Genomic DNA, 12,455 nt, shown 5'->3' with positions numbered 1-12,455 from the left:
GTGAAGAAATGATTTATACATAATTAAAACCTACATTACTAATACCTGCATAATTCTAACCAGCCACTGAACGAGACCCTTGAGCACTTCAAGTATTGAAATCAGCTGTATGTGTAGCTGGGCGGCTGAAACACAATTTGAACGTCACTCACCAATCCTAATTTCGATATTACATCCAACTCCTCAGGGCAATTGCACAACATCGTTTTCCCGCCCTTTTTTTGTCTCTCCTACAGCGGCAACGAAATAAATATATACTCCTATGTAAATATTAAACCCACACGTCCACCACACACGAGCGCACACATCCCAAATAGTGGCTATTTTGCTGCAAAATAGCCCTTACACCCATTTTCATTGCCGCCCATTTTCTTTGAATCACTTTCCTCTACACTCATTGCTGGAGTTGAATAAGTGTGTAATATCCTTGTTTCTCTCAATCTCTTTTTGTGCTATTTTTCTGAATACTTTTACGGTTTCCGTACTTTTTTTCTTTTAAAATAGGTTTGTTTTCGAGTTGATTAGGTTTTTGCATAATGAATTTGTTTTCTGAGAAATGGTCTCTTTTTTTTTTTGGAGCTTAGGGTTTGGACACTGAGATAGAAAAACAGTTTTGCATAATGAATTTCTTGTCTGAATAGGGTTTTGGAGAGTGAGATGGTTGCTAACGCCGATAACGGAGTGAAGGAGGATGTCACTAAAAAGGCGGAATCTCCTGTTTCCGTACTTGCAGATGAGGTATTGCTTTTTGTCTTAGACTATTGGAATGAAATAGAGCGGAATTGATATATATATATATATATATAACCACTTTGGCCAAGCTTCTTATTTTCAAAAGTGCTTTTGGTGTGAACCAGTTTGTGTTTGGCTAATCAATTTAAGAAACACTTTTGAGCAATAATTAATGACTGGCCAAACTTTTAAAAAGCGCTTCTCTAAGTGTATTTTCGCAATATGTACTAGAATGTGTATGGTGTGAGTTTTCACTCTACTTGTCATTAGTGTCAATGTCATGAGGTTTTGTTAACATACTTCTTAAAAATCTAGGTAATTGGATAGATAAGAGTGACAACATATTGTTTCTTTGAAATGTGTCCAAACCAAGACAATTAAGGTATCTTGAATTGAGTCACATGCCAACTGCTTGGATTATTTACCAATTATTTTCTATTGGCGTACTTGATGGGTAATATACCTTGTTGATAGGGTTTTAAAGCTTATTCAACTCTTCTTGTGCACATTGCTTGTACATGTTACAGTTTGAAGGTAACAGTAAATATGATCTGTATGAATTAGTTGGAATGAGAATTATAATTGTTCTTTAATTTTGTTGAATTTCAAGTTAGAGGCGTTCTACTAAGTTTCTAACTGATAATTTCTTTGTATCCTTGTCCGAATGCCAGTTGCTGGCTCGGAGGGTATTTTAGCAAAATATTCTTATGGATTACACCTGTGTATTCTCAACTTGAAGGATACATGCAAAGAGGAGCTTGCTGTCAAATTGGAGGATGAAGTATTTCTTGATGCAAAAAATGGGGATGTCTCTCTTTTATCTGAATCCATGACGAAGGAAGAGGTGAACTTGATAAAAGCACGTGCAAAGGAGGAAGAAGTAAGTGAGCTCAAAGAGGCCCCAAACTTGAATGACCTTCAATTTAATAAGTTGGATGAGCTTCTTACACAGACCCAGCTTTACTCAGAGTTCCTGCTGGAGAAGATGGATAACATCACAGTGGTATATCCTTGATTTCTTGAAGAATCTTGACTGTTGAGTGCGAAAGCTGTCACTTTTTTTGCTAATCCAGTTCATTTCTGCATTTTTCATTCACAGACTGGAATGGAAGATGAGGAGAAAGGTGGTGAAAACAAGAAGAGGGGCCGTGGGACAAAAAGAAGGGCAACCACAAGTTATAATAATGTATTCCTTCTCTTGTCCTCCTTAGGGAGATGGGTGTTCATTAGAGTTTTCCTCCATCTTATGAATCATTATGTGCAGTACCTTAGTTAATTATTAGAGTAACTTTATATGTTCTATACATGGCATTTGATTAGGTGAGTTCTATTAATGCCGTCCAACAACCATTTAAGTTTTCCTTTTTGTCTCGCGTGAATTGTAAAATAACATTTGGTAGTGCTTTGAGTAGCACTTGTCTGATTCTGGAGGTCTTTAGTTTTTGATATTTCAAGGCTCAAAGTTAATTTGAGAGCTTTTTTGGAGCTAGTTTTTCTTTTTTGTTGGAGGGGCCAGTCATTCAGTTTCCATGCATCTTATCAGTTGTTGCCCTTCTTTCATTCTGTGAAACAGTTTAAATGTCTATGCAGAAAAAGGCAAAGAGAGCTGTTGCTGCAATGCTTTCAAGATCTAAAGAAGGTGGTTGTGTTGACAATTCAACCCTCACGGAGGAGGAGAGAGCTGAGAAGGAGCAGGCTGAACTTGTGCCCTTGCTGACTGGTGGAAAGTTGAAGTCTTATCAACTGAAAGGTGTCAAGTGGTTGATTTCATTATGGCAAAATGGGTTGAATGGGATTCTAGCAGATCAAATGGGACTTGGAAAGACCATTCAAACTATTTCTTTTCTTGCACATTTAAAGGGAAATGGGTTAGATGGGCCTTATTTGGTCATTGCTCCCCTGTCAACTCTTTCAAATTGGGTGAATGAGATAGAAAGGTACATTAATATCCTCGTTTTGTGAAATTAGTAGAAGTGATATTCGTGTCTAGTTGATTTAGGTGCTTCATTTTGTGATCAAATTGTCTTCTGTTTCTAGTCTGCAACTAAAGGGCTAGAATATAATTTCTTTCGCTTGGTAGGTTCGTCCCATCCATTAATGCAATCATCTACCACGGAGACAAGAAACAAAGAGATGAGATACGGAGGAAGCATATGCCAAGGACCATAGGTCCCAAATTTCCCATTGTAGTTACTTCTTATGAGATTGCGATGATTGATGCGAAGAAATTCTTGAGGCATTATAATTGGAAGTATCTTGTGGTTGATGAGGTACCTCTGGTTTACAGTTTACCTGAAACTTGTCACATTTATACAGTGTTTAATCTAGAAATTTTTGCTTTATAAAAGGCAACTTGTTCTGCATTTCACGCTGCTGATATTTTGTTTCTTGGTTCTTTCCAAGGGGCAAAGGTTAAAAAACTCAAAGTGCAAACTGTTGAAGGAACTCAAGCATTTGCCAGTTGAAAACAAACTTCTATTAACTGGAACACCTCTGCAGAACAACTTAGCTGAGTTGTGGTCATTGTTAAATTTCATCTTACCAGATATATTTTCATCCCTAGCAGAATTTGAGTCATGGTAAACAGCTGATTAGACCATTCATACCATTTTTCTAGAAGTGCTTGCTTTGGCGGAAATATTTCTTAATTTTAAATGATGCTGGTCTTGTTATTTTCTTTAATGCGCCTACCTTGCTAGCAGTGTTTCTATCTTCTTCCTGCAAATAATTTGGCTCTCTCGTACCGGTTATTTGCTGCCCTGAATTGTAAAATTCCACACATTTGGTATTGTTGGTTAACATATTGACATAGTTTTCAGAAGAAATGGAGTGCATATCTGGTGAAACTAAATTGTAAATATGGCAGATCAAGTGATTTAGTTTGTGATAGCAGACAATATCTTAGAACTCTGATGCTTAACACACAGGGTAGACTAGTCACAAGTATCGGTAATTGTCCTGGTTCTTATTTGAGCTCATAGCGGATAGCGGATAGCGGATAATGTGTTGCACTTCAGTTATCTGAGTAAAGTGTATCATTTGGAACACGTGACGCTGTTCTCCTCAAATGGTCATGTAAAGAATTTAGTTCAGGTCAAATGACATCATGAAAAGTCTTCAGTGTTAAAGATGACCTTGTTTTTATTTGCATACAGGTTTGATCTAGCTGGGAGGTGTGACAATGAAGCCCAAAAGGAAGAAATGGAAGAAAAAAGGAGGACACAAGTATGATGTTGTTAATAGTATATCCATTTTTTCCATTTTGTTGCAGCTGATGTCTGATTATGGCTGTCATAATTGCAGGTTGTTGCGAAACTCCATGGAATTTTACGCCCTTTTCTCCTTCGGAGATTGAAAGTAGATGTTGAGCAAATGCTTCCCCGAAAGAAAGAGATAATTTTGTATGCTACCATGACTGAGCACCAGAAGAAGTTCCAGGACCATCTAATTAACAGGACCTTGGAGGGTCATTTGATCGAGAACGTGTCCATCGGTAATTAGCACACTTGTATATATATCTAAAATATCTACTTCTGAAAGAAAATGATTGTCTTTCGACTTTCCTCATTTGAGAGTTAACATTACAGTTCCATATCCCCTATCCCACAGTTGCACTTTCTTAACTATTCTTTTCCTCTAAGTCACTACTGAACTATTGAAGGATCCAAGGTTCCATTCTCCAACAAATAAGTCCTAAAAGGGAAATTAGACTGTCTATGGAAAATTTTAAGTATTTGTTTGTATAAAACTTCAATGTTTTCTCAATTGGCAAGCAGATGTAGATTGTACTCAAATTTAAATATGATTATACATAAAGAAAATCTATCCAGATTAGCTGTATTATGGCATCTGTAGTTTAGTTTGGAATTCATTCTTCTTGTGGGTTTCTACGGGAAGCAATTCCTTTTTATTGCCATTTTCTAAGTGCGCGATATCCGTCACGACACTTCAGGGTTTGCAGTATTAAAGTTCATTTCTGAATGTGTAGGGAATCATTGTAAAGGAAAGCTCAACAATTTGATGATTCAACTCCGCAAAAATTGCAATCACCCTGACCTCTTGGAGTCAGCATTTGACGGTTCTTGTATGTGACTAATTGTTTATTGGACTGATTATTTGTGATGAGGTGTGTTGACAATGGCCTTACATTTTGTTATCTTGTGGCAGTTCGTTATCCACCTATAGAACAAATAGTTGGTCAATGTGGCAAGTTCCGCTTACTGGACAGACTTTTGTCAGAACTGTTTGCTCGCAAGCACAAAGTATGTGCTGTCTAGTGCTTCTTTCTGTTTTGCTGTGTGCCCCACCTTGCTGAAACTTATCTATTATTTTACATATTGTCCCTACAGGTTCTCATATTCTCTCAGTGGACCAAAATACTGGACATAATGGATTACTATTTTAGTGAAAGGGGCTATGATGTTTGTAGAATTGATGGCAGTGTGAAATTGGATGAAAGAAAAAGACAGGTGATTGGTACTTCGCTTGTTATGCTGATTGAGTATGTTGTTTGTTAGCTTCCTTGTGCTTCTGAAACATTTTAAACCATGATTGTTGTTCATTCATTATGCCAATTGTTAAATGAATCTTGGGCTATGTAACTTTTGTATAGAACTTCATTGCGGATAAGGAAGAAACCTGATGAAATAGCACTATTATTGGTTAAATTATAAGTTTCTGCCAACATCTTTGTTATTGGATGTTGAATTGCCATTTTGTATTAATCAAATATGCACATTGTCAGAATCAGGGGGGTTCATAGACGTATTGCCTATGTATTCCTCTTAGACTCAAAGTTGCTTCTTTCTTCTTTATTGCATTTAAATCTCTCTTCCTTCCCCTCCTTGCAATTTACTTGCTCTCCCTTTTAATACTTTTTCCTGAAGTGAAAAGGTTTATCTGTATGATTTCACTTGATAATACTTATTTAAAGAAGATAAAAAAGTATTCTTCTTGATACAAATAATACTATTAGAACAAATTGAGTAAATTGGCCGGGAGGGAGCATGAAAATTGGATTATCTGGAAGCTTTTGATTAAGTTGATCTAATTAACATCTTTTTTTTGTTTTTTGTTTTTTAAATAATGTAAAAGATCTGATTCTACTCACTTGTTGCTCTGAACAGATCAAGGAGTTCAATGATGTTAACAGTGAGTGCAGGATATTTCTGCTGAGCACTAGGGCTGGTGGCCTTGGCATTAATCTTACTTCTGCAGACACCTGCATTTTATATGACAGTGACTGGGTACCTTCTTGCGCCTCCTCTGTTTTCCTTTGTTGTCTGTCCCTTTTATGTGGCTAAATGAAGCTCACACTTTATCAAGTACTAAACAGTAAAGGTTGATGTAACATGTAATTTTACAGGCATTGCAGAATCAATGTATTTTAGGATTAAGAATAACGATATACCAATGAAGATCTAGAGAGTAATGTTTTTTTTTTTTTTTTTGGGATTAAGTATAAGTAAGAACATGTGCGCTGTAAATCAGCTAGCATAAGAAAGAAATTGAGTTGAGATCAGATGAGATTGCGACGGCTGATGCAGACAATCCAGATTTTTAGTCTAAACTATTCAAGCGAACACATGATGGGCTGAGATGTAACTTATCAAATTAATAAGATAGCTAAAATAGAGGAATGCTACATGAATATTATGTGATAACTGCAGGGGGTCAGGTAATACCTAATGAGTGAAAGATAACTTCAATAGAGCGGTTGTAAGACTAGTAGTGCTAAATGAAAGTGAATGTTGAGGCTTAAAGACCAAATATATCAACAAGATAGTCCTAGAAATACATATGTTAAGATCAATATGTAATTGTGCAAGATTAGATGCGCATTCGACAGAAGGTGCAAGGGGTGCAAATTGAGGGGAAAATGAGAGTAGTTCACCTTAGCTGGTGTGATCAAATTCTATGTTGACCCTACAAGTGCACTGGGTGACCATATTTTATGAAGCTGTCAAAGGGAACGAGATTGACGTAAAATCTCATGGAGGGAAGCTCTTGAAATTCATTTGAACTTAGCGAAAATCAGAACACAATGAAAGTATCATTATAAGTAGTACCAATTAGTCAGGCTTTGGTTAGTCATTTTTGGTACCTTCCATTAGGTCTTGTATTTGACAGGAATCCTTTTAGGGGATAGCGAGTGTGTGTCAGCAAAGAGGTAAATGTGAGAATTAGAAAATCCGTAATTATTGAGTGTTAATAGAGTGGAACGGATATTGAGTATAAAACAATTATCAAAATTTTGAATGAAGAAACTGATTCTCTTTTTATACCAAGTTCTCTAGAATTTTGACTTGTTCATATAACTGAACGCTACTAGTTTGGGATTGAAGCATAATTGTTATTATGATTTCATGATGTTAACAAAATGAAAATACATGCATAATCAGGGCTGAAAGACAGCTTCCAGCAAATGGTATGATTTTAGCATGAAGAAGCAAGGATTTAATTTTCAAGCATGTATAATCGCTCGGCTTATGTTTGGGGTGGGGTTGTTAGGGAACTATTGGATTTATGACCCATTCCATCCCTTTATTGATATGATATACTGTGGTGATATGCCCACTTAAATAGAGTCCATTTGAAACAAAGTAATTGCAAGCTTTTAATGCATGTTGCCTTGTATATGCCGTGCTTGAATCCTCACTTCTAAAGCAACAATTCCCATTATTATCTTTTTCCTATAGAATGTTGTTTTACCAACTATATTTGGTACTTCATACTATGGTCAGTTAGATCAATCAATAACTTGCACCTCTGCTTTCAGAATCCGCAAATGGATCTACAGGCTATGGATCGGTGTCATAGAATAGGTCAGACAAAACCTGTTCATGTTTACAGGCTTGCAACTGCTCTCTCTGTGGAGGTACTAGACAGTTCTCCTAAAAATACATTTTAGCTGCTCTTGAGTTCTACTCTTTTCCTAATTAGGTAAATGTGTGCTTCAGGGTCGAATGCTCAAAAGAGCTTTCAGCAAGTTGAAGCTTGAGCATGTGGTGATTGGAAAAGGACAGTTTAAGCAAGAAAGAAGTAAATCTACTGAAGATACCATGGAGGTTTGTGTTTCTAACCCCTGCAAGATGCTTCTTCCTTTTATTCTGTAGCAGTTAGTTGTTTCTCTCGTTGTACGTTGTATGGCTTTGTAGCAGCAGCTATAGATTTGTGTTTCAACTGATTGTAATTGAATTTGACATCCTTTAAATAGTATATCATGTTGAAACCTCCACCAGTTTTTATAACAGTGCCCAACATTGGTATGACTGATATTTCACTCTTTAATTTGGCAGATAAAACAGTCGGGGTTTGATGTCCTGATTATTTTTCCCTAGTTCCGATGAAAAATATTTGTTGTGAATGTAACCACCGTTTTTGTTTTTGTTAGTCCTGTGATAATGAAATGTTGGATGGGATAATCTTAGCTATTAGTGCTTTGGTGTATCAGGAAGAGGACTTGTTAGCGCTTTTGAGAGACAATGATAGCGAAGAGGACAAGTTGGTGCAGACAGATATTAGTGATGAAGATCTACAGAAGGTTTTAGATCGAAGTGATTTACTTGCTGGTCCTCCAAGTGAAGATGTAAGCCCTGAATCAAGTGTAAATGTCTTTCCTCTTAAAGGACCCGGTTGGGATGTTGTCATTCCAACTGGAAGTGGAGGCATGCTTTCTACTCTCAATAGCTGATAAAAGGGACATCGGCATGGTTCATTTTGCAGAAATTAGATGTTTTTGGGAGCTAACCAATGTTGATTAATTTGTAATCTATTTTTTGCAAATTTACGGTCTTGGAGCACCTGGTTGCCCATTGACGAACCACTGCAATGTCTTTTTGGTAACATTAGCACCAGTTTGTATATCTTTATGATATTTGCAGATTATTATCTTAAATTGACGAGTGCTAAGTTTCATGCGTTTGTGCCAGTGTTTTCAAAGGCGTTTTTTGGGGCGAGTACCGGGGCGCGCGGTGTACCAAAAATGCTCCGGGATGCAAATGAAAGGCGTAGTCCATAGGGCGTACGCCCTGTTTTTTGTTGTTTATAAGTATTTCAGCTATAGATCATGTTTTTTATTATTAGTGTAATGATATTTATACTTTTTGCTATCATATTTTTTATTGTAGTGATTTTTTAAAAAATATATAAATAAACAAAGCAACTTTCGTAAAGATATTACTTTCATAAATAGTTTTTTAGATGATAATGCTGAAATTGATAAGATAGAGGTTTTATGGTTCCTAGTCTTGAGACAATTATATCTATTTTTTGTCACTGCTCTTACACTTTTTATCCTCCCTTTTTTTTTTTTTTTTGAAATTTATAAACAAAAATCAGTGCAAATATCAATTGAGGGTGGGAATCCATGATGAAGTGGATGATGATTTCATTTTAAAGATTATTTAAGCTATTATCATTTTTGTGTTGTTTACTTTCTCAAATAATAATTATAATAATTTTTTTTATATATTATGAGTAATTTATTCATAAAATTTGGCTGGATTTTATTTTTGCTAATTTTTGTAGTAATTAAACTATAAAATTGAAGATATATGGGATTTACGACCTGTGTTTCGGGGTTTACGCCTTGCCTTGTGCTATATAAAACTCTTCGGCCCCCGCCTCTTAAAATACTGATTCGTCCTGGATTTGTGAATTGTGGTGTTAACTAAAGAACACAAACACTTCAACAACATGCTTGATTTTATTATTCTCATACTGGGTCAGCAGAGGAAGGTCAAACGGAGTGGGACAGGGTGGGGTTTCATCCCGTCAAAGTTTAACCACCCGCTCCTCGTAACATTTTTTTTCCTTCCTATTTTTCATTCATCCCATTCTGCCCGTATAGATTAGTCCCTACTTTTTTTTATTTGATTTCACTGTAATTTAGCTAAGTTTGACAAGTTTAAACAATAGTAAAATTGTTGATTTATTATATTGAACCAGGTCTCTACTTTGCCCTGTTGATCTTGGTTTAAAAATAAAGAAATTGATTTTTGTCTCATTGCAAACAGGCAAAGTATGTTTCCACTTCCCCATCTTCTTTTAGGTGGAAAAAAGGATTGAAGGAAAAAGGATGTTCCGTTACCGGGAATCGAACCCGGGTCTCCTGGGTGAAAGCCAGATATCCTAACCGCTGGACGATAACGGATGGTGTTCATATTTCTGAACCATAAATTTAATAGATATGAAAGTACGAATGGCTGATACAAAATGCAGGAGGCGTCTAACATGATAAATTTATATCCAAACAAATTAGTGATTGAAAATAATGTCTATAGTGTCTAACTATTGAACTTATAGGCAAATAAATTAATGATTATGCTTAATGGAGTATCCACTAGCTAAAATTTTACCTGACCAAACTAAGTATATAGCTTGATCTCTCCCCGTTACAAGCAGATTAAATTGAATATTGATTCAAGGTTCGAATTTTTAAAAAATGCTTTTGAAGGAACTTTAAAGATAATCAAGAAAATAAATACTGAGATACTCAAACAAGATGAAAATCTATCTCAATCCTCATTATTATAAAATTAAGAAGTGTCCATTACATATATTAAAAATTATTAGTATAGTATAATATAATTTGAGTCAGAAATGGTGGCGTTATCCGAAAGGAAAAAAAAGTGTATCTATGAAGTAAAGATTTAAAATCCTTCAACGATGAGTCTAGACGTGTCATGCAGCGGCAAAGAAATAAACTTGAGTGGCAACTTCTAAAGCGATCCAGTTCATACACTTGTCGGGAATAAACCATACGTGGGAAGCTACGAGAAACCTAGAGGAGTAATTATTCAGCGTTCATATCTCTCTATGTAATAATAAAATAATGTTGAAACAGAGCCCTCATCATCATTCCATCATCTCTTTCGTCTCCTTTTATACATAAGCTCCTCAGCTATTACCAAATATAAATCCAATTATCGAACCATCAAAACTTCAAGAATGATCAACGCAATAAGATTGGCAAACAGAGCACAACCACCACAGTCTCTCTTCTCAAATCCTTTGCCATACCATATTGGTCGTAATTCAGGTGGTGAGATCAGATTCCGACAAGTCGTAACTTCAGCGGGACAACCGGACCACAACATGGATCAAACTAAGAAACCTGCAGCAGACAAACAAGAAGATGACAAAGCTGCGTAAGTTTCCTTTGTCTTTTTACCTTATCACTAAAACTGTCCATGCACAATTTATTACTAAAAACATAGCCGCAGACAAATTCTCTAGCTAAACGGAAAAATCTGTTAGCTAGGAGCAATTTAGCGGCAGATTAGCCATGGAGTTCATAGCTTTTGTAGTTAGTTTAGTGTTGTTCCACCAGGTATTCATATGTCAACTTAATTTCTATCTTTGCATAGAGTTTGACTTTTATCTACCTTCGTTCAGAAGGAGAAAAATTCTTGTAATTGGTGATGTTAGTATCCTAAAATCATAAAGAAATAATGGATCAAAACCCTCCTAAATTATCATGTTTTTATTAGTTTCATACCTAAACTATGTCTAATTTACGTTGCCCTCTACTTATTAACTTTCTGTACTGTAACTTTCAGCTTATATATATTTGTTAAATCCTTGTATATATGCATGGTATTATATGAAGTGCGGAATATTTAACTTCCCCTCTTGTGGGAAGAGTAGCGGTGCAGTGACATGATGCACCCATGGTATGAACTTACTTTTACATAAATACAGAGAAATTCGAACAGAGAATTACCAATTTTAACTTAGTGATTACTTTATAAGATAAGAGTGATGTGTAGTCTACATTAACCCTTTAAAATCCTAGATAAGCCTTTCGGTGAAGTCAGGTTTTCCTATTAATTCTAATATATCGTCCATTGTTTGTGGAGTAATAATAATATGTATTTATAATTGGATTGAAGGGACACGATGTCGAGCTGCTATGGAGATGCATATGCAACCAGATCAGATGAAGAAGGTTTTGGAGGTATCTATGGAAGAAACAAAGAGGATGAGGAAAACATTATCCAAGGAAAAGCCCCTGGTATATTTTTACTTAAATATATACTATATGTTTTATCTTTAAAGTATTCTAGTGTCCATAAATTACTGATTTAATTATTTTATTGGTAAAAATAGAGTATGATCCTAAACAAGGAAGTGAAGTCAAAGAGAAGGAGAAGGCTCGTAATCAGCGTCAAGCAGCATGAAGAAAATTGCCTTGCCAGTTAATTTACTTCTACTTGGTGACTTGATAGAGATAGTCTTTCCTCCTTTTTCCTAGTATGTACTAAGGTTTTAGTATATAGAAGTATGTAATTACATCTTCCAAATTGCTGTGTTTTAATCTTGTAATATATTAGTACGTTTTAATGTTTCATTTATATTATTTTTCTCCGTAATCAAATTTTGATGAGATCTTTATTAAGTTGGTGTTTGAACCAATGATTTGAACACAAATAATTAACAGAGTGGACATGCAGTGCCACTGGTAACTCTGAATTTGAGTTATTTTGAAGGCCCGTATATGTGATTGGTATGGTGGAGATAAAAGACGTGTGAAGATGGGAACTATCGAGTTTTTGAGGTGGTTTCTATTTATGTATATTCACTGTATACCTGTGTGTACATCTTTTCAGTATACTTGTGTATCTCTTGTATATCACGTATATTATGTATAGTTGTGTAATGAGTTAATAGATGTTTTATACTAGAAATAGGGACGATAGGCTCATGTATGTGTGTGTGTG

At 35.6% G+C, this 12,455-nt stretch overlaps 2 protein-coding genes and 1 non-coding gene across 3 annotated transcripts; 2 read left to right on the top strand and 1 right to left on the bottom strand.

Moving 5' to 3' along the window:
- Nucleotides 1-290: 290 nt before the first annotated feature.
- On the top strand, nt 291-8,655 carry LOC132035345 (ATP-dependent DNA helicase DDM1-like). Its single transcript, XM_059425608.1, has 16 exons — nt 291-416; nt 642-738; nt 1,472-1,735; nt 1,832-1,918; nt 2,323-2,669; nt 2,813-3,002; nt 3,136-3,311; nt 3,888-3,957; nt 4,036-4,225; nt 4,721-4,816; nt 4,900-4,994; nt 5,082-5,201; nt 5,859-5,978; nt 7,511-7,609; nt 7,692-7,799; nt 8,186-8,655. The coding sequence occupies exons 2-16, from the start codon at nt 658-660 to the stop codon at nt 8,423-8,425; spliced, it is 2,283 nt and encodes a 760-aa protein (XP_059281591.1). The 5' UTR covers nt 291-416; nt 642-657; the 3' UTR covers nt 8,426-8,655.
- A 1,159-nt stretch (nt 8,656-9,814) lies between these two features.
- On the bottom strand, nt 9,815-9,886 carry TRNAE-UUC (transfer RNA glutamic acid (anticodon UUC)). Its single transcript has one exon. It is a non-coding gene; the product is annotated as a tRNA-Glu (tRNA).
- A 676-nt stretch (nt 9,887-10,562) lies between these two features.
- On the top strand, nt 10,563-12,133 carry LOC132035334 (uncharacterized). The gene is made up of 3 exons (XM_059425601.1): nt 10,563-10,883; nt 11,628-11,749; nt 11,845-12,133. The coding sequence occupies exons 1-3, from the start codon at nt 10,684-10,686 to the stop codon at nt 11,913-11,915; spliced, it is 393 nt and encodes a 130-aa protein (XP_059281584.1). The 5' UTR covers nt 10,563-10,683; the 3' UTR covers nt 11,916-12,133.
- Nucleotides 12,134-12,455: the final 322 nt, after the last annotated feature.

Source organism: Lycium ferocissimum, chromosome 2 (assembly GCF_029784015.1).
Source record: "Lycium ferocissimum isolate CSIRO_LF1 chromosome 2, AGI_CSIRO_Lferr_CH_V1, whole genome shotgun sequence".
Taxonomy (NCBI): Eukaryota; Viridiplantae; Streptophyta; class Magnoliopsida; order Solanales; family Solanaceae; genus Lycium; species Lycium ferocissimum.
Note: the sequence above shows the minus strand (reverse complement) of the source record. Positions and strands in the feature narration are given on the sequence as shown.

Excerpts from the sequence above, each read along its gene's own strand:
- LOC132035345 (XM_059425608.1), top strand. The coding sequence starts at position 658 with ATGGTTGCTAACGCCGATAACGGAGTGAAGGAGGATGTCACTAAAAAG. Across the intron at positions 3,003-3,135 it reads AGTATCTTGTGGTTGATGAG|GGGCAAAGGTTAAAAAACTC; the intron begins GTACCTCTGGTT and ends GTTCTTTCCAAG. Across the intron at positions 3,312-3,887 it reads CTAGCAGAATTTGAGTCATG|GTTTGATCTAGCTGGGAGGT; the intron begins GTAAACAGCTGA and ends ATTTGCATACAG.
- LOC132035334 (XM_059425601.1), top strand. The coding sequence starts at position 10,684 with ATGATCAACGCAATAAGATTGGCAAACAGAGCACAACCACCACAGTCT. Across the intron at positions 10,884-11,627 it reads CAAGAAGATGACAAAGCTGC|GGACACGATGTCGAGCTGCT; the intron begins GTAAGTTTCCTT and ends ATTGGATTGAAG. Across the intron at positions 11,750-11,844 it reads TATCCAAGGAAAAGCCCCTG|AGTATGATCCTAAACAAGGA; the intron begins GTATATTTTTAC and ends TGGTAAAAATAG.